The sequence below is a fragment of the Medicago truncatula genome, chromosome 3 (assembly GCF_003473485.1).
Source record: "Medicago truncatula cultivar Jemalong A17 chromosome 3, MtrunA17r5.0-ANR, whole genome shotgun sequence".
Lineage (NCBI taxonomy): Eukaryota > Viridiplantae > Streptophyta > Magnoliopsida > Fabales > Fabaceae > Medicago > Medicago truncatula.
Window position 1 is genome coordinate 48787167 of NC_053044.1, and position 21533 is coordinate 48808699.

General features: G+C 29.6%; 2 protein-coding genes and 1 long non-coding RNA gene across 5 annotated transcripts; all 3 read right to left on the reverse strand.

Moving 5' to 3' along the window:
• Nucleotides 1–3810: 3810 nt before the first annotated feature.
• On the reverse strand, nt 3811–4513 carry LOC112419882 (uncharacterized). The gene is made up of 3 exons (XR_003009950.2): nt 4181–4513; nt 4005–4099; nt 3811–3911 (listed from the first exon to the last, which is right to left on the reverse strand). It is a non-coding gene; the product is annotated as an uncharacterized lncRNA (long non-coding RNA).
• A 1704-nt stretch (nt 4514–6217) lies between these two features.
• On the reverse strand, nt 6218–8907 carry LOC11434106 (protein TAPETUM DETERMINANT 1). Of its 3 annotated transcripts, none has more exons than XM_024778332.2 (4): nt 8571–8907; nt 7954–8090; nt 7581–7730; nt 6218–6909 (listed from the first exon to the last, which is right to left on the reverse strand). In XM_024778332.2, exons 2-4 carry the CDS (start codon nt 8027–8029, stop codon nt 6563–6565), a joined length of 573 nt encoding a protein of 190 aa, XP_024634100.1. In that variant the 5' UTR covers nt 8030–8090; nt 8571–8907; the 3' UTR covers nt 6218–6562. The 3 variants fall into 3 exon arrangements, with proteins under 3 accessions (XP_024634100.1, XP_003602783.2, XP_013461669.1); XM_003602735.4 differs by lacking the exon at nt 8571–8907 and adding an exon at nt 8255–8518; XM_013606215.3 differs by lacking the exon at nt 8571–8907 and having other exon boundaries at nt 7954–8152.
• A 6925-nt stretch (nt 8908–15832) lies between these two features.
• LOC11435066 (omega-hydroxypalmitate O-feruloyl transferase) lies at nt 15833–19509 on the reverse strand. Its single transcript, XM_024778051.2, has 3 exons — nt 19349–19509; nt 18649–19107; nt 15833–16858 (listed from the first exon to the last, which is right to left on the reverse strand). Exons 2-3 carry the CDS (start codon nt 19090–19092, stop codon nt 15995–15997), a joined length of 1308 nt encoding a protein of 435 aa, XP_024633819.1. The 5' UTR covers nt 19093–19107; nt 19349–19509; the 3' UTR covers nt 15833–15994.
• Between the last annotated feature and the right edge of the window lie 2024 nt (nt 19510–21533).

Consider the following 21533-nt stretch of genomic DNA (forward strand, 5'->3'; position numbering starts at 1 on the left):
TATGCAAGGTTCGGGGTTCAAATCCCGACCACCACCAAAAATAAAAAAAGTTAAAGGACCATTCTCAATTTTTGATTGGTTCAAAATGGGATTACCCACACGTAAACTATACTACGCTTTCACGGTTGCTTCACTCATTTGATAAACTAGTACAGTGTAGCCACTATAAAAAAAGTCTTTGAGTCAGTTTAGAACACTTTTTGTTTTTAGTTTTTAAAAAGTGTTTTAAAAATCAATTTTAGAAAAGTGATTTCAAAAAGAGAAAAAGATAAAACTTGATTGGTAACGTGACTTTTCAAAACTGTTTTAGAAATGAAGAAATTAGAAAATCCATTTGGTAACATAATTTTCAAAAACAGCTTTAGAAAATAGAAAATTAGAAAACCCGTTTGGTAATCAAATTTTTTAGAAACTTGTTTTTATTTTTTATTTTTTTTTAAGCTATATAAATTATATTACCCCATATAGTTGTTTTTTTTTTCTTACAATTTTATCCTTAGTTACCAATCAAATTAAATTTCAAGTACTTTAGTTAAATGTAGAATTTAGTTACAAAATAATTTTTTTTTTAAAAATACGAAGTCAAAATTTGTTCAAACGATACAAAATTTAAAAATGTGAAACACATCAAAATATTATAGCATATTAATGTCGATAACATAAACATCAAATAACCTAACAAAAACAATCATCAGCAAAATAACTAACAAAACTCCAATGTTGCATATAAGAAAATCTAAAAAAAGAGTAATTAGTTCGATTAATTATGAGGATGTACCCACATCCTATCTTTAAGATGATTCCTATCCACTGCAATAAGGAACCTAAACAAATACTAAGATAAGTATGTCTGATCACTAAAGATAAGTATGTCTCATCACTAGAACCTAAACAAATTCAAGTTATATCCTTAGAGCCTAAGTACCCATCCACATAAGTTATATCCTTAAAGCCTAAGTACCCATCCACGCTTCATTCTCATCTAGTTTGTAATTGTATTCATTGAGAGGAAAAGAATGAAAGATACATCTCTCATTTTGTTTAAAGTTCACTTCACTTATTTTTGAAGTAATTAAGTAACTTTGGTAATTCTAATTCTCTACCTATATAGTCTCCAGTGTATAATTAACGTAGACTCGTAACTATGCACTATTTGTATATGTAAAAAACATAAACTATTACAGAGGAAAATGAAAACTATTACACGGAAATATATATTGAATGCATAAAGATGGTTTTTAACATCTACCTCCTCATGATGCAAATTTTTCGATTTTAAAATTCTTTGATATGCTTCACCCTTTTTCTTATGATTCTCTTTCAACTTTTCTCTCAAATAATATAGTTCTCATTTATGTCTTTTAGTTCTTTCACACTATGTCTTACTTTGGTGCCAAATTCCATCCATTCTCTTCTGTTTTCAAAAGATTCATCACAAAAAAGCTAGCAGAAAATAGAAAAAAGTCTATCAGACCCATTGATAACACACCTTTAAGGCATGAATAAGCTAATACTGAGTCAAAGCCAATATTAATCTATAACTAACCTTGATTTGGTCTTTTATAATACATGTTCTTTTGATTAAAACAAACGCACCCTAAATATTCGAATGAATTGTAGACTGTCATATAGGGGCGGTTTCACCGCCCGGCGACCTCGGGCGGTCGCCCGGACTCAATCGATAATTTTTACACATTAGACCCAACCAAAAAGTCATTAACACATTTACAAAAAGAAAAATCTGGGCAATCTGAAAATTCTTACACGCAAATAGGTCTTGGAATTTTATTTAGCACACTAGTGCCGGATTCATCTCTCTTATTTTAACAGGTTAATTGTTCAAATTGACCCTGTAATATACTTTATGTCTGAAAAATGACTCAATAAAATATAAAACATATATTCTAGCATTGTAACTTGAATTTCTTCTTATTTTTGACCACCCTATAATATACGTGTAGTCTAAAAATGTGATCTACAGGTTGAATTTTTTCACTATTTTTTTCATACATTTTTAGCACGTTAAAATATAGCTTACACAAAAAATTAAATTTCTTCGACCAGGGATAAATTAATTATGAATTTTTATTCCCTCATAATTATGAATTTCTTAAACTAACTTATAATTAATTTGTATCTCATTTAAAAACTACAAAATTTCATTGTAAAGGTTCTTATCATGTTCTAATCATGCCTACAAAATTTGGGAACTAAATTTGACTTGTGAGTATACACTTACGCGGAACAAAATTTCAATTTTACATGTTTTGGTTGAAAAATCAAAATAAATAAACGACTTCGAAATGCTATGATACTTTACAGATTCTTTTTATGTATTTTTATAGATGACTCTGCAAATAATGAGCTCAAAATTCGATTTATAGGTCGAGATTGCCATTGTTTAGTTTTTTGAGCTTTTGACACTTTAAAAATTCATAATTAGTTTGTCGTTTGTCGAAAATTTATAATTTTTTTGTGTAAAGCCATAACTCGCCTCTAAGAAATCATGAAAAAATTCAATCTCTCGGTTGCTTTTTTGGACTTCTCGTATACTACAAGTTATAAATAATAAAAATCTTGAATTGCATGGTTAGAATACATGTGATTTAATTTACAAGGTTACTTTTCAGACTTCACGTATATTACATGGTCAATTTCAATTAATAACCCTATTTTAAATTGTACTTTTGTTGACAAAACTCTTTTATTTCAATTTTTTTGAGGAAAAAAAAATTAAAAAAAAAATTGATTTATGATTGTTTATATATTGTCACATGTGAAGTTGCGATAAATTTTTCGCCCTGGCTCAGCATTGCTGTCATATAACACCAATCACAACTAAAACATTGCTATCAAAGCCTGAAATGTCTGGTATTCAAATTTCCAAACATAATACATAATGATCTGAAAGCTCACACCATATGACATGATAGTAATGCAGATAAATAAACTATCAAATCAGCTGCATATAGCTTAAAATTTCAGTGTCACAATAAATCAACGAACGAATCAAGTTAAGAAAAATGATGAGGCCAGAGAAACTATATTCTAATTAGATGTTAAGAGGTAAATCATTCACCAAATATGAACACTTCTATCATAATAAACATTGAACACAACTCTTCAGGGTTGTTTGGTTGGAAGACAACTTTGAGTTTTCAAGTCTATATGATCGTATCAACCACAAGAGTCTTTGAATACTCAATACTTGGGAAAAAGAACATCAGAACTCTCTAAAAAAATAGTCTCTTAATTGTTATTTTCAAATAAGAAAAACCAATCAATGAGATAGATATTCAGCGACAAAATGAAAATTATTACTTTCATTTTCACCAATAGAAACCCCATAAAAGTATTTTGAAAATCAAAACACATATTTTCACCGATAATTTTTTTTGAGAATGCCTCCACCACCAAATAAATTTTCCCAAAGATGAATACCATAAAACTCTAAATCATGGTATTTTGACACATGAAATGGGAGAACAAACATATGTTGCTATATAATTTATTTATCAAAGTTAGCAATCTAGATGAAATTATAAGTATGTTAAGGTATTATCAATATTGAAAGACAGAATGAGTTAATTATTCAAAAACTTAAGTCCATATCATAAAAATTTAACAGACTCAAATCAATTCAAGTAAATATCCTGCAAAAATAACTTCCCAAATGAGTACCAATCTGAATTTCTCCATAAAAAACTTGCAAAACCTAAAACAAAACATATTAAGAAAAGTAATTTGAGGTATATAATTAAAAGTTGTGTTATCCAAGCATTGGTACAGACCTGCCGTTTCCTATCATCAAGCTTCGCCGAACCGTCAATCGTGGAAACTTGGAAACCCTTTTCACTAAAATAATAATCCATTATATCTAGCACTTTGGTCCACTGACTGAAGATCAGAACCTGATAGCAATTAGCAAAGGCAGGTGCAGATGAGTAGCAGCTTGGCTACAAAAAGGAAGCAGAAAGGCACAAGCACAGAACTCTAAAGTATACCTTGTGATTCCATGCAAATAGTCGCTCCAGCAATCGGTCGAGCAATTGAAATTTTCCACATTTTTCAATTATCTCATTCACATGAGAATAAAAATCTATACAAAAGCAAAATATAGCTCAGTTTAAGCATAACTGATAATGAAATTAGCTAAATCATCCAATCTGACATTACTTACATGAACCATCAAAGACTGATTCTAAGAGGTCATGATGGTTACAGACTTTCCTAAGCTGAATTACCAAATTATTAAGACTCGTTGGAGCACGTACTGCATCAAATTGGCACACAGAAGGTGCATTTTGTACGCTCTTTCTGATTTTCGATGAGGAGTGGCCCTGCTGTTGTAAAAAACCAACATAGTTTTGTGCCTTGAATTTTTATGTCATCAAGCAAACTCAATATTACATGTACATAATCAATTTTATGACCCAATTTGGTATAGAAACTACATAAATGGTGCACCAAATCTCTATAAAAGTTGGTTCAAGACAATTCAATAAGGGTTCAGTTCAATAAAAAAATTAAAACCGGAATATCAAATTAATTAGTCAATTATTTTTTTCTGTGAAAAAATAATGTGATGATTAATTCAAGGGTTAAATATGTTTTTGGTCCCTATAAATATACCAATTTTTCGTTTTAGTCCCTCTAAAATTTTCCTTTAATTTTTAGTCCATCAAAAATTTTCCATCTTCATTTTTTGTCCCACTTTTAAAATAAACTCATATGTAGAATTGATATTTTTGAACAACAAATGCAGAAAAATTCATAATATTATAAGAGCCTCTCCCAAAAAAAATTAGGATTTTTTTAACAAAACATTAATTTAATATGAATTTTTATATTTTTTACGGTTAAAAATTCATAATTAATTTATGCTTTGTTAAACAATTCTAATTTTTTGGTGAATTTTCTGTACAATATTGTACACATTTATGCACAATTTCATTAAAAAAAAATACAAAAATTAACTTAAAATTAGGAACAAAAAGTAGTGATTGGAAATTTTATAAGGGCTAAAAGTTGAAGGAAAATTTTAGAGGGACTAAAACGAAAAGTTGGAATATTTATAGGGACCAAAAAAATATTTAACCCTTAATTCAAATTAATGGATTTTTATGTTACAGTGGTATTTTAGTACTTTTTATAATAATCAACATTTCTTTCTTTTCTATTTCTCTTATCTTTCTCTCATTCCAAACAATCCATCAAATCTACTCTATTTTTCACATACTTCTCTCTTCTCATACTCTCTCACCTATTACCAAAAAAATATTTAACCCTTAATTCAAATTAATGGATTTTTATGTTACAGGGGTATTTTAGTACTTTTTTATAATAATCAACATTTCTTTCTTTTCTATTTCTCTTATCTTTCTCTCATTCCAAACAATCCACCAAATCTACTCTATTTTTCACATACTTCTCTTTTCTCATACTCTCTCACCTATTATTTCTCTCTTCACAATTTCTCCTCACAACCAAACACACCCTAAGAAAAAAAAATGTCTCAAAATTAATGTCACATTTGATTTTTCAAAGAAATATTAATCACACTTTTTCAATTGTACCCCTATATACACAAATCCCAAAATATAATTTTAAAAACATTATTCTATCAAAATAGTTAAAATATTATTTTCTAATTTGTATTGTCACCCGATTAATAATTAAATACTATATCATCATTATCTTAAATCTTAGTTCTCTCCACCGAACTAAGATTACCAGATTATAGCTAAAGAAAAAAGTACTAATCCAAATGTAGTAGTATTTCAACAGATTAGTAACTTTTTGGTGGTGGATTTAATACCAGATTCTCTTTCTTTAGCGTAGTCTCCATTAGTTCTCTCTACTGAACACATAACTACATCTAAAATCCTAGATTATAGCTAAAGAAAGAAAGTTACTAATCCAAACGTAGTAGTATTTCAATTATCCTTTGGCGTAGTCGTGAATGAATTTAATATTTCCGGCAATAAAAAGAGGGACTTAATTTTGGTGGTTGACATAATGAGCGCACTCACGGGCCCTCTGAGATGTGATCTCTCACACTAAATACAAACTGCATATTGATAGATCCCTCTTCTCCTCCATTCCCACTTATAATAATTACCTAATTTTTTCAAAGGGGACAGGGAATTAAAGGAGACTTATTTTAGCATCATTTATTTTCTTGAATGGTAGCTGCAATGAACTTTTCATACCGTGCTAATACTCAATGCTTGTACAGTTCAATATTAATGAATGTACACAAAAAGGAAAATGATAGAAGCATATATCATCTCATAATGTCTAAAAAGAAAGAAATATAAAGCAAAAAGGGAAAACATTGTTGGGCCTGGAACTTTATATCCTCTCCTCCTCAGTCCCCACATGTTTCCAATCTAATCCAATCTATCATCAAAAAAAATTGTAATAAGCACAATATTCATGTTCTCATCGTCACCTTTCATCTATAGATCCATTCATCACGTGTCACATGAAAGTGATCATACCTATAATATGTGATGTGTATATACACAAGTCCAAAAGAATCACTACCAAAAAACACTCTTCAAACGCATACTACAGATGAAACTGAGAGTGGATAGAGATAGGTATTAGCATACTGGAAAGAAACAGTGCCACCATTGACTAATGGTCTACCATCATTGACAAGGCAGTCATTGTAACGGAGGCGTTTGAAGAGCTTAGGGTTGATGAGACGTGCTGAGCTGAACCAGCCACATCGAAGATGAATAGCAGAAATGTCACATCCACTTACACACATGTTCATGATTTCAACTGTGTATGTTGGTATACCACTTGGGAGTGGTGCTGTTGAGCCTTGATTGATAACAATATCAGATTTGCTGCATTTTTTGTCCCCCCATATTCGGTTTGGTTCCAACCTCTCAGTTGCTGCACAATTGTTTTGTTACATAAAAAATCAATATACTACTATACTATAATAAACTACACCTTTGTATTTATTTTTTTAAGTAACAAAACAAACTATTGCTAATGTTCTAGTGGTAGTAGAGTGCATCAATGAACAACATAAACAACCCATTTATGTACCAAAATAAGGATACACACTGACAAAACACTACTAATAAATTAAGTTTTCACAAAAATAAAAACAAAATCAATATACCCTTCAATATATATTTTTTAAAGCAGCACACAACTATACTACTGCTCATGTGCCAGTGCAATTCATCAATGAAAAGAAACAACTCATTTACTAATATTGTGAAGTTAAAAGAAAGAAACAAAAACCATTTGAACAAAATCAATAACCAGAAAATGTAACAAGTTCAAAAAGGGTAAAAAGTAAAATGAAAAATCAATTGTTCAAAAGATGTGTGAAAGGTCACACGGAAATTAACTATAACAACAAATTAATACACTCATGAATATTGAATAAATAAATTTCTTAATCAGCAAAATGAACACACAGATTCAAGAAAAAGACAAATCTCTAGAAAAGAAAAATAATCATTCTCCCAAATTTAATGAATAAATACAAACAAATTTGTAATGATTAAGTTTAAAAGGTACTAGAATTAAACAAGGAAAGTAAAAATTACCAGAATGAGGAAGAAGTTTACGATGAGGTGTATGAATGAGTGTGTAGTTGTTGTTGTTGTTGTCGATACCTTCTTCCTCAAACCCCAACAAATACGACAAAGACATCAACGTTCCAGTACGAGCCCCACCACCACCACCAAATCCCAATCCTGTAATAACGGTACGCATAACGACAAAAACAAACAAATGTTCAATATACGATTCAACAAACATACATACGCACATAACCGAAAAAATAGCATAACAACACCACTACACTGAAACAACGATTCAATCATCTTCAAAATTTTCAAAAATGAAATAGTACAAAATCATAGCAATAGCAATGAATCTACAAATTAACAGTGATTTTTGGAAAGAGAAAAAACGTACCAGCAAGAAGACCGAGAGAAGAGAGTAAGAAGAAGGTGATGACGGTGACAATGACGACAACACGTTGCGGTTCCATGTGAAGGTTCTTAGAGTAGCATGAAAGGAAGAGCGTTGAAGAAGAAGAGATAATAAGAAATCTGCAGAAGAAGAGAAAAAGATGTGTCATAATATATATATCACACATCACATCATGTGATATTAGTGAAAATGAAAACAAAGAATAACCGTCGATTTTGTAAAAGAAAAGAAAAGAAAAAAGTGAGGTAAAAAATCACGGGGCTAAGGTGAGTGAAAAAAAAACCTAAAAAGAGAAATGAAGAGTTGATTGTCAAACTTGTTTTAGTGACAAATCTCTATCAAATATTGATTTCTCTATGCAGTTCTATTATTGAAATGAAGGGAACAAGAAAGAGAAAATAGGAGCGGCGAATAGGTAAAAAGAAGAAGTTGAAGGAACAAAAATGGCAGAGAATGTGACAAAAAAAACTGGAACGTGAAATAAAGTTGAAAATGCATTAATGAGGTAACAATGGCATGGTATACTATTTGGTTGTTGTTTTTCCGTTTATATCCCAGACAATGGTCACACCAGACAATACACAGAGCTTGTAAATTACCTTTTTGTTATTATTTATTATTATTTTTTCTATGAGAGAATTGTGTTATGTTATTGCCTGTTGGTGTAGTGTAGTTGTTGTTGCTCTTTTTTCCTTTTTGTTGTTGTTGGCTTGGCTTGGCTTGACCCTGAGACGACGCTTCTGATTTCCCTACCACCCACCTTTGCTATACGTATGCATTGTCAGAATATCTGAATTGCCTTATGCTTTGTGTTTTTCAGACTATAAAATTGAAAATGAAGGAGGGTTTTGTTTTAGTCTTTTAGATTTGGGGGGTTGGATTTAACCATGGTTAGTTAGAGGAACCGCACGTGGGGAGTTTTAAGTTTTAACTGTGGCCGTGTGATGTGATATGATGAATGAATGAATGAATATTAGTATCATTCACATTCTCTTTGGTTAATGATGAGCTACCAAAGCAAATGCGCCTTTTTTGTTTCTTCATCTCTCAGGTGTTGTTTGGGGTCCATTTCAATCATCAATTTTTTAACTTGTGTGTGTCACAAAATTTTCTTATTCTGTCGCATTCATTCATTCGTAAATTGTTAGGCTAAATATTAAATAAACTGATATTGTTCAATTTTGAATCTTGAGTAGTACAGTATTTTATTTTATAGTATAAATAAAAAAAATGAAAAATAGGTGAAACGGAGGAGAGTGGAGCTCACGCGGTCCAACTAGAAATGAGCTCAAATCAAGCATTCCAAGAGTCATGCTGTGATTTTAACGTACGCGCAAGCAACCAAGCAGGCAGGCATATTCTGTTTTTTTTTTTGTGCTTGTACAAACTTGCATAAAGGAGCAACTACTAACTAGGGGCCAGGGGGGATGGGATTAGGCACCCAATGAAAAGGGTCCCATTTTGGCACACTACCATTTTGCTAGTGCTTATTGATTTGAACATCCAAAAAAATCAACAACTATTTAATGATTTAAACATACATCATTTAACGATGTGATTAAAAAAAAAAGTTAATTAAGTTTTTGTCCCTATATATATATATATATATATATATATATATATATATATATATATATATGCAGTTTTGTTTTTAATCCATATAAAAATAAATCACATTTTTTAGTTCCTACAAAATTTTTCGTTAGTGTTTTTAGTCCCTGTTAAATTAAAATTTGTTTAATTATGCTTAAAATTTTAAAATTTTTAATGATCTTTTACATACTTGTTTAAAACATCATAAAACGTTCCGCCGCAATAAGTTAGGTCAAAATTTTATTTTTAGGTTCAAATTTTCGTTAGTTTTATCTTGAACTTTTGGCGTTATAAAAAAATTATATTTAATTCATTACATGTTAAAAAATTCTAATATTTTAGAAAAGAGATTATTATAATGTTCTTAACATGTCTGTTAAAAATCATTTAAAAATAAAAAAGTTTAAGTATAATTAAACAAATTTTAATTTAACAAAGACCAACACATACTTTTAGTCCTTGTAAAATTAAAATTTGCTTAATTATGCTTAAACTTTTAGCAACGACGTGGCTCACTGCATGGGAGTTTGTTAATGAGCAAGTGTTTAAGCGTTTCTCAATAGCATTCCTTTAGCAGAAAAATGACTAAGGCTCTGTTTGGTAAAAATAGCGGATAGCTGATAAGTTAGCTGATAAGCTAACTAAAGTGTTTGGTAAAAATAGCGGTTCAACTAGCTGATAAATGTAAAATGACATAAAGGGTATTCTTAATTCATAATAAAAATTATATCATTAATTTAAGTATTTGTAATTTTGTAAACTAATTTTTCTTTAAAAAAATACTTTAAATTTATTAATTTAATATATCCTATGTATTATAAATTAAATTAAATTTTATTCACTAAAATTTTATCTTATAGTTATTATCATTTAAGTGTTTCTACTTTATAAAGAAAATAACATTTATCTCAAAAAAAAAAAAAAAGGTAGCACTAATAGAGTAATACTAATAACAGAGAATAAAGAAAATAACAATTACTTACCTCAAAAAAAAAAAAAAAAAAGTAACACTAATAGAATAATAGTATTTTGTTCCGTAAAAAAAAAAACGAATGTATATATTTTTTCAAAAAAAAAAAAAAGGCCAGCTGATATATATACAAAAATTGGAATAAAGGGATAGTAGTCTTTATTACGTAGCTTATTATAAAAATTATAATGGATAAAAATACAATTTAAATGAAATAATAAGGGTAAAATTGGAAGAAAAAGTGAGAAGCTATAAGCTATAAGCTCAAACGCTACTTGGAATAACTTCTGAAAAATAGCTTATAAGCTCGTGAAATAAGCTATAAGCTCATGGTGAAAAAGTGTTACCAAACAGAGCTTTTTTTGTCAAACGAGCTTATAAGCTATAAGCTAAAAGCTAAAAACTCTTTTTTTGGTTTCCCAAACAGACCCTAATTTGATTTCACAAGAGGTGAGTCAACATTGAACTACTGACTCCACCATGTTAATTGACTCCACCATTACGAATTTGCCCCTGATGTCGTATTTGTGTCTAAAAATGCGTGTTTATATATCATTTCTGTTTATAAATTTGGCTCTTGGTAACTTGTTTATAGGTTAGAAGGGCACCACCATCCAAACTCGAAACCTAACTGAAGACTGGATAGTGACTTCCACGCTGCACTGCTTTCAATTTATTGTGACACAGTGAACCTCAATTAGAATTCCCCGGGTCCCAAATGCAAATAATGCAATCAAGGGAAACGGCAAACAAGAATATACTTTTTTAACAAGATTGACTATAATCTAATGTTTGTTAAAACCACGTGTATTTTTTATTTTTTTTACTTTATGATATTCGTGCTATCACCAACCATAACATTCAAATGGATTCTTAGCTTTGTCAAAAAAAAAAAATGGATTCTTAGTAGAATTTTTTATATGAACATACCTTCCTAAATAATTCAGTGCAACATTACCCCTTCTTCCAAGTATATGCATGACTATCTCTTTGCTATATTTTAGTATTTTTCTTACCACTTTTTTCATCAAAATGAATGCCCCCCTTCCTTTTCTTTTTCTTTTCAATTTAATTCTTTTGTATATGAGTGGATTGTAATTCCGTTTGGACTCAAGAATGTTAGAGTCATACATCTGCGGGCTATGAATGCTATCTTCTATAACCTCATTGGCAATGACATTGAGGTAAATGATGTAATGATAAGATAAAAAGACTTCAAAAACCACTTGTTGGAGTTGGAGCAAGCTATGTTGCATGGATTAAAGATGAACTCACCTAAGTGTACATTTGGGGTATCAACATGAAAGTTTTCGGAATTCATAGTTCATAACAAGGGGATTAATGTGGACAACGATAAGGCTATGGCTATCCAGGAAGCTACTTAACATTCTTTGAAGGAGTTAAAGAACCCACAAGAGGGACATAGTTCCTTCATTGATGTAATACTCATTCATGTCCTTATTATAAGAAACAAAATTAAAAAATCAGAAGAAAAAAAACAATACAATTATTAATTAATGAAACTTTTTGAATATTTTTAAAATTAAGTATAATTAAATCAGGCTTGAATAGAACATAAAATTATCCACTTCAAACCCAATAAGATGTCTAGAATACATGCTTTACGAAAACCGAATAAGTCCACCAACAAAATAAATGTAAAAGTAATTAACCCAAAAATTTGTTAATGGAATGTAAAGAAATGTAATTATGTTAATTGGTAGAAAAAGATATATGTTAATTGGTAGAAAAAGATATCAAGTTTAAAAAGAATTATTTATCTAACCTAACAAGCCAATCTGATATGCTTGTCTGATATTGCTCTCTTTTAGTGGGTTAAACGAGGTAGATCAACTAAATGGTAGGTGGGGATTGTCTATGTAACCTTTTCCTCATGTGTGATCAACATATATTTAGGAGCTGAGAGAACATGTATTAATATTAAAAAAGAGAGGGTGTAATTAATTGTCAGATTTAATGATGGTAGAAAACTGGAGAGATTTTCACTAGAGAAGATCCTCTCCCCTAAATGGTAGGGTTTAGAATTTAAACTCATCCTACTTTAAAATTTGAGTTAAACATAGTAATCCTTTAACTTGTTTTGTCACCTCTGACCAATAAGAGTAAGTTTAGAAGGTAAATAGGTTAAGAGATTTTTTTTAAGAAAGGTTAAGGGATAAAATGCGTGTGTAATTTAATTCTTGACAAAAAAAGAAAATGCGTGTAATTTAGCCTTATACTCTCCGTCCTAAATTGTATGACGTTTTGAACATTTCACACATATTAAAAAATGTAATTAATATTATGTGGTAAAGAGATATTACGAGTTGTTTTACAAAATTATCCTTAATAAATGATATGAGAAAGATAAATGAAAGAATTGAAAAAAGATAGAGTAATAAATAGTTAAGGAGATAATAGGAAAACTAACATTAATGTTTCATTGATATTGTAAAACGACGTATAATTTGGGATAAATATTTTTTTTCCAAAACGACGTTCAATTTGGGACGGAGGGAGTATTATGCTTAGAACTGTGAAGCTCCGATACTTCAAAATGGTTGACTATCGTATCCCCTGCTATCCTGCACTGATACCTGCCCGATACTTTTCGATACGTATCCGAAGAGTATCCGAAGATTAAATTTTATTTTTTTTAAAAAATAATTATCCGATACTTCCTGATACGTATCAGGAAAGTATCTGATAATTATCCTGCACCTATATCTGCCCCAATAATTCTCAATTAACGTTAAATAAAATAACTTAAATCTTGAGTATAGTGCTTTTTTTTGGATCGATATAGTATAGCCCTTACAATGTTTCTTTTGGATAGTATAACACTTATGGTGCTTTTTATTGGTATATACTCCTACCGTCCTAATTTATAAGTAAAAAACACTAATTCATATTTATTAAGAAAACTAACACTTAGTGATTTGAGGTATGATTTTTTGTGTTCTCCTTGGAATAAGTTTCATGGAAAGATGTAAAAATAATTCTCATTGGTTAAAAATTATGGAGAAAATAAAAAGGAGAACAAATTAAATGCAACATAAAAATAGTATAAAAGTTGATCTTTTTTGCTTATATTTTGAGACAAAGAAAATGAGATTTTTTTGCTTATATTTTAGGACGGAGGGAGTATTGTGTTTGTAATTGACTAATCGTCACTCTCTTAATCGTCAATATTATTTATATTTATGTTGATGTGCTACGAGCTTATGACTGATTTCTTTTGTTTGTTAATATGTTTGCATATTAAAAAAATGGTTATAATTATATTGTACATTTAATTATATAATTTTTTTTATTAACGTATCACAGCCGTATCGTATTTTGATTTTTGAAATTTTCCCGTATCGACGTATCAGTACAGTATCGTATCTCGTATCCGGACTTCACCCAATATTAGTCGACAGTATTGAATACGATACCCGACATAAATGGTACTGAGTGTTTACCAAACAAACGATTATTCTAACACGGTTTCTACAAATTAACACAAGACAAGATACACAATGATTAGATTACAAGTTACAACAATCGTTAAAATGGAATACTGAAAGCACAAAGAACCCCAGAACATCCACATCATCACACAAACACGAATAGTAAAAGTTCCACTCTTTTGTCGTTTTTTAAGGTCAACGTTTTTTTGCAGCTGCTTGAATAATTACGTTCATTGACTTTGTAGAACCAATATTCTGTATCTAAAATTTTAAGCAAAACTAAGACCATTAACAAAACAAATTAGAACACTCTTCTGCTTTCAAAATATACGGCAGACAAAAATGAACCAAATTAGAAGACTTTTTTGTGCGTTGACACTACCCATAGACGAAGACCAAAGAATGTTTACTTCATTTTTTATGTATAAATCCATTACATTCTCTTTAGAAATACCTCATTAGATGACCTATCTCTCTTCCATTTCTTTATTGAAAGCCAGCACAACTCAATTTTTCAGGTATACTATATAAGTAGTATTCAATTATTCATGCATGCTTCCCATGCATTTTCAATTATTTATTTTTATAAAAAAGTTCAATATTTATCAGTTACTACTACTATAATATATACACGTAGTATTTAATATTTCACATTGTAGAATAACTATACTAATGAATGAATTTCCGTGTCCAAATGTAGGTGTAAGATTTGAAATATATTAATGGGCAATATAAAGGGAAAATGTAAGAAGAATAAGATATTGAAGGCATGGCGATCATTAGGACGTGGAGGTGACAATAGCAATATGAGGTCATTACTTTTGAATAAGAGTAGTTCAAAATCATTTTCAGAAAATGCGAAGGGTCGAATTGTAAAAATTCCCAATGGTTGTTTTACAGTTTATGTTGGACTACAAAGTCAAAGGTTTGTTGTGAAAACCAAGTTTGTTAATCACCCAAAATTCAAGATGTTACTGGATGAAGCAGAAGTTGAATATGGGTTTCAAAATGATGGCCCTATTAGGCTTCCATGTAATGTTGATATGTTCTACAGAGTGTTGGATGAGATGAACAATATTGAAGAAGATTATAACATTGATAATTGTACTTGTAGAAGCTTTAAGAAGGTTATGGGGTTTTCATTTTTTTGTTCTTCGAAACCACACTCATGAGTAGGAGCTATTGATTTGAAAATGCAATATCAATAGTATTAAGTGACTTGTTTTGTATGTTTGCAATGTGTAATTAATATCCCACTTGTAAATCGAATGTGAAAATACTCACATGAACCTAAAAAGCAATGACAATTTTATATTTTTTTAGAGGAGCAATGAACATTTTATGATTATTGTTGGTTTGGTGGACTGCACCTATTGAAATGCTCGTCTGATATAGTACGATTATATGGTATACGAGTTTTTTGCTACTGAAAGTTACGAAACAGAGATAAATCAATTACATTACAGGAAAACACAGAGAGATAAGAAAGAAAAGAAGGTAAGGAACTCAAATTAATATTGGTTAGTTTCATGCTAACCAATGGGCCAGGATATACTTTGTATTAGGAACTCGTGCTAAATAGTATGAATGTTTTTTTACACTAATTTGTTCTTGGATACGCATTTATTTTTTAAGACAAATTAGATTTATCATTTTTCTAACGAGTTTGTGTTATGATTGTACTCTTCTGATCCACTAAATTAGATTTTTTCAATATATATAAAAGTTATTTCTTTACGGTGATTGTACCATTTTCTAACGAGTACGGTACACTATAAAAATCTATTTTCAAAAAAACTATAACAAACGAGACTCTTTTTTAAAAAAATATTAACAAGTATCATTGTAGTACGAAACAAATGTAACATTACATAAAATTTATTATATATACTTAACACATTTAGCACAAATATAAGAAAAAATTTCAATAGCTCAGCAAGCCATTTACACATAAATGATAGAATGTAGGTATATATGTAATGCAGTATAGTATATGAATATAGAAGTTTCATTCGATCATCACCAATTCTTCAAAACGTTCCATAGCAGAAGCAGGCAAGCCAAGTAGCACACTTATACCTTTCCTTCCTTGACCATGTGACAAGAACAAAATAACTTCTGTATTTGGCAATGTAACAGGACCAGAACATAGAGGTTCACCCCAACCAAAATCAGTAGTGTCAAAAGACAATTTAGTCCAAGTTGTAATCAAAAGTGTGCCTGTTAAAGAAGGCCTAGCTCTTGTAACTTCAAAATAATCAATAGCAGATCTCATATAACTATCTGTAACCATATCAATTGCCTTGTGAACCAAGCCAACTGAAAATGAAAAAGGATTCTCCAATAGTTCATTTGCTTTACACAAAGAATTTGTTAGCACAATAGCATTACCAAAATATCCCTTTGGAATTGGGGGAATGAATCTTGGCCTTCCATCAACTGCAAAGAGTAACTTTGTTTGTTGATTAGGATGCATTTTTAAAGCTGAAGTTCTAGTTCTCCATACAAAAGCTGAGAGTGCTTCAAAAGTTGAACATTTTTTCAAAACTCCGTCTTCGGTGGCTTTTTTCTTGAGTGAATCAAGCTTCTCAGGATTAAAAAGGAAGGATTTGTGGATAATGTTTTCTCCTTCGTAGATTTTTTCTGTGTTTGATAAATCTTCAATTTCATCAAATTCATGGTGTTGGAACTCTACTTTGGGAGGATCACGTGATTTGAGTATGGTTCTATCAAGAAATGGTGGAGTCTTTAAGTCTAAACCTCTAGCTGTTTCAGCCCATGCATTCACAAACTCCATAGCACATAGTCCATCTTTCATGCAATGGATCATGTTCAGTCCCAATGTGAATCCTCCACATTTGAACTTTGTCACCTATAAAGAAAGTTCATGTAACATTTGTCATGGACATATACTAAACTTTAAATTAAGAAAAATGTTAACGACTGTTTTAAAAACGCAAGTTAAGAAAATTCATGTAATATTATTAACTTTTAAAGTGTGTATTCAACTTTTTTTTTTTTTTTAAGTTTACAAATTTTTACTTTTAAGAAAAGATTTCTAATTTTAATTATATTAGTCATAATTTTAAAAACCATTTCGGATCCGAAAACCAGACCCATTATTAGCCCGGGTCAGTTTAGTTATGTTATTGTTAGTATCAGAGAGTTTGAATCTTAAAACTCCTATTTAAAATTCCTAAAGTGTCTCTTACCTATAAAAGAAGTTCCTTTAGCATTTTCTTTTTTGGAAATTCACTTAACATCTATGATTTATACATATGACCAACACATACATAAGACATATTTATGAGCGGTGACGTTCAATTGTTCACAAATCATTTTCCTATGCAAATAATTTTACCTCACGAAAGAGTAAAGACCCTTGCTGCCGTAAGAGTCAAGGCTGTCTTCATTAAGCTCACAAGTTTGCCAATAAATTTTTAATATTAGTCTAAAGTCTAATTACTAGTTTTTATCTTTGTTTTAAGTATTAGGTAGGACAAAGTAAAACATCACCATCATATATGAAAGAAAAAAAGCAATAACATAACACATGGCAACACTTTTTTTTGACAATACACACTTTATACACTTAACATCCAACACGTGGGCATAATTGTAGGTCGTGATCTGCTAATTAATTTCTTCCCATCTCATCATACTTGAAAAAGATAACACTTTCTCAAAAAGTGTAAAACTATTACTTTGACCATAATACCTACACATTATACTTATATTTTTATTAACACTCTACTCCACCACCTTTTATTTCATATTCTTATTTAATTATATATTTTTGCAGGGTTCCATAAGTTTTTATCCGTGTAAATATCCTAAATTTTGCTTTTAATCCTTATAAAAAAGTGGTATGTCTATGTCTTTATAAAAAAAATCTACGAGAAGGTTTATTCTCTGTTAAATTTAAATTTGTTTTATCATCTTTAAAATTTTAAATTATTTTTTATACATATCTAAAATCATATAAAACCTTATTTCACAAAAAATATTTTTTTAACATAAAATGAATTAAATATTAATTTTTAAAAGTTAAAAAGTTCAAAATAAAAGTAATGAAAATCTAGACCTAGAATTTATATATTTTTAGCTCATTCCTTATGGCTGAATTTTTTTTACAATGTTCTAAACATGTATAAGAAAAGTAAATTTAAAATTTTAAGTAATTAAATAAATTTAAATTTAGCAGGGACTAAAACATGCCAATTTTTTATGAGGATTAGGAAAAAATTTGATATATTTATAGAGATTTTTTTTGACAAATATATTTATAGAGATTGAAAACTTGTTTAACTTAAAATAAATTTTGTTTTAGTAAATATTTTTTTACCTTTCAAAAAACAAGTAAATATTTTGTAAAGCAAGTGCAGACTATATTTTTTATCTAATATTAATTAAATAATTTTAGTTTTGTATTAAATTAATATTTGTTCCATTTTTAAATATCTCAATTCAAAAAACAAGTGCAGATAAGCTAATATAATAGTTGATATAAGACTCCAAAAACACTATATTGAAATATGATTAGAGGATTATTTAAAACATATTTTTTTACATAAAATATTCAAAATATAATTATTAAACTATACATACATATGTGCATATACACACATAAGTTATTAAGAACTTGCTACTAGTATGTCATACCTGAACTGTCATAAGAGGCATCTCTAATATGTTCTTAGCACCTGGGGTATCATAAACCAATTTCCCAAGCCTATGAGGGTCTGGTTTTGTTAAGTCGCCAACTTTATCTATATCACAATCTGATTCAGCTTCAACAAAAACTGCACCTTCCCCAGTGTTATCCACTATCAACTTCCCTTCTGTGCTTATAATCAACTTTCCTGCCATAGGGTAATAAGGGACAAGAATCTTTGACAAAGCATCCTTGATCACATGTGCAGCTTCTTCATTTCCTCTAGATTCTGATTTAAAGCAATAAATTGTGCGCATTGGAACTGCAATATTTTGGTCAAGGTTTGAAAGAAAGTAGAGTCCCTTTTCTGTTTCTTCCGCGGGTTGAACTCGAATCGGTTCTCCTTGAGTCACATGCAGTTCATCAATTGTAGAGATGTTTGTACTTGCCATTGATCACGTAATAACCTTTGAATATACACAATATGAACTTCAGAAATTTGCTAGTAAAAAAATGGTTTCGCATCTAACAAATTAACCACTAACATTTATCAATTGAAAAACATATGAATCTGATACTGTGACAAGTTTTCATATATGAACAAAGTTAAAGAAGACATGCATGGCAATTGAGAAAATGGTATAGCTAAAAAAAGAATATGAAATAAGAAAACTAAATAGGTAGATAACTATGTTTATGTACGTTCACCTAAATGTGCGGTGCTTGAAATGTTCGGTAGCAGAAAATATTATGAAGGATGTAATTATTTGTGTTTGTATTTTAATTTGGTTCTAGGGTCATAGAGGTTAATTATATATATAGGAACTAGGAAGAGATGGGAGAAAGGATTAAATGGGTCATACCATGCATTTCGTCTATAATTAATCAAATACAGCAAATTGATAGGGACTTATTTTTACGGCTATTTTTTCATAGATTATACATGCAATTAATGACCCACAACCGTTTTTCCTACACTTTTTAATTAAAAAATAAATAAATAACGTGGCTGTATTGTTGCCATCAAATTCAAAAAACAAAAAATGTGGCTATGATTTATATGTCGTCTTTAAAGTAAGGGTCTTATGCGTCTAGCTCAACGATCATTTGACCCAAATCTAACTCGAACTGTTTGATTTGAGTGTTTAGTAATTAGTACGGATAATGGATACATGATTTTAAATCGTGGAACACGATTCTACCAAAAAAAAATTCGTGGAACACGACTTAAAAGAAAATTGTATAATATGAGATATTAGTATGGAAGTTTAAGAGTTGGAATTATCATGAAATAGAATGTAATTTAACGTCAATAAAAAAAGTTTGATGTTCAAATTCTGACCAAAAAAAACCATGTCTTATGCCTTGGTAAATTGACCACCAAAATGAAACGAACTTCTTTTTCATTAGCTAGGTTAAATTGATTCAAATTTTTATGCATAAAAAAGAATAACAACAATTTTTTTACTCAACTCAACCTAATGAGATTTTTAAATTTGATAACTAGCTTGATCGAAATTGATTCAACCCAACTCATATACACTCATATTTGAAAGAGTTGGCAAAACTATAAGAGATCGTTGATTTTCTTCTAATTTTCTTTTTAGTTACTATTTTTTTTTGTTTACCATATTATAAAAACTAAGTTATCATCATCGTTTTTTTTAACATCAAATTTTATTTAAAAACTATATCCGTGCTCAAGACGAGCAGAGACCGATGATTTAGAGAATACAAATTAAAGGTGTTGTATAGAGGCGGAATATCCGAAAATAAACATCATAAAAGACACCCCTACACACAGCACCTAGCCAAACCCTACCTTCAACACCTATTAGGACAACACCCACAAAAATAAAATATCACCACCTAGAATATAATCTTTCACGAAACGACCACTGAAAAAGGATATCCATAACCACTCACCGTCGTTTAGCCGTGATTAATTTCTGTATGGGAACATATAGGACACACAAAGTTGATTCTTTCCTTACAATCGAATTTTCTCCATACGTAAGATTGATCGAACCATTGACCACTTGCTTAAGAAGCTCAACCATTTATATCAATTCATTGTTCTTACTATATTTTAAGGAGTAGTTGGACATGATAGATTTTTTTTCGCTTTTAAAAACATTTTATAATTTTTTTCAAATGAAATATTTAATAATTTTTTTTATTTAGAAATGAAAAATAAGTCTTTCGATCTAAAACTCAATTTTCCAAGCATAGACTATGTTTGGTAAAAATAAACTATAGGCTGTGTTTGGTAACACAAAAAAGCTAGTTTATAGCTTCTTGGACTAGGTTATAACGTTTTTCGAAAAATTATTTCAAGTAGCTTTTTAGCTTATAGCTGGTAATTTTTTATACTCTCTTCCAATTTTGACCTTATTAATTTAATTTTATTATTTTTTAATAAACATCACGTTGATAGGCAAGGTAACTACCCACGCTTGATATCACTTTCTTTTAGTGGAAGTTTTATATCCCTTTTTTTAGGGGACATTTTTTATGTCATCTGCTTTTTATATTTTTGTTGTTCGTTTTTTTTTTAATTTACAATAAATAGTAAAGCAATTTTAGTTAAAAAAAAATTTATCAAAAAAAATTTGTTCAATCAAAAATGTCAAATTGAATTTTGGTGATGAAAATATTTAAAAATATATTTAAATAATTAAAATGAAATACATTAAGTAAAAATTATTATATGTATAATTTATGAAAAGATAAACATGTCATTTTATATTTAGCAACCACTTTAACAGCTAATTTTACCAAATACTTTAATTTCAATCAGCTAACTTTTCAGCTATAAGCTTTCAGCTATCAGCCATCAGCTATAAGCTAGCTTTTCAGCTATCAGCTAGCTTATAGCTTAATTTTACCAAAC

Excerpts from the sequence above, each read along its gene's own strand:
- LOC11434106 (XM_013606215.3), bottom strand. The coding sequence starts at position 8,137 with ATGTGTGATATATATATTATGACACATCTTTTTCTCTTCTTCTGCAGA. Across the intron at positions 7,731-7,953 it reads TTCTCTCGGTCTTCTTGCTG|GATTGGGATTTGGTGGTGGT; the intron begins GTACGTTTTTTC and ends CCGTTATTACAG. Across the intron at positions 6,910-7,580 it reads TAAACTTCTTCCTCATTCTG|CAACTGAGAGGTTGGAACCA; the intron begins GTAATTTTTACT and ends ACAATTGTGCAG.
- LOC11435066 (XM_024778051.2), bottom strand. The coding sequence starts at position 19,092 with ATGGCAAGTACAAACATCTCTACAATTGATGAACTGCATGTGACTCAA. Across the intron at positions 16,859-18,648 it reads TGCCTCTTATGACAGTTCAG|GTGACAAAGTTCAAATGTGG; the intron begins GTATGACATACT and ends CTTTCTTTATAG.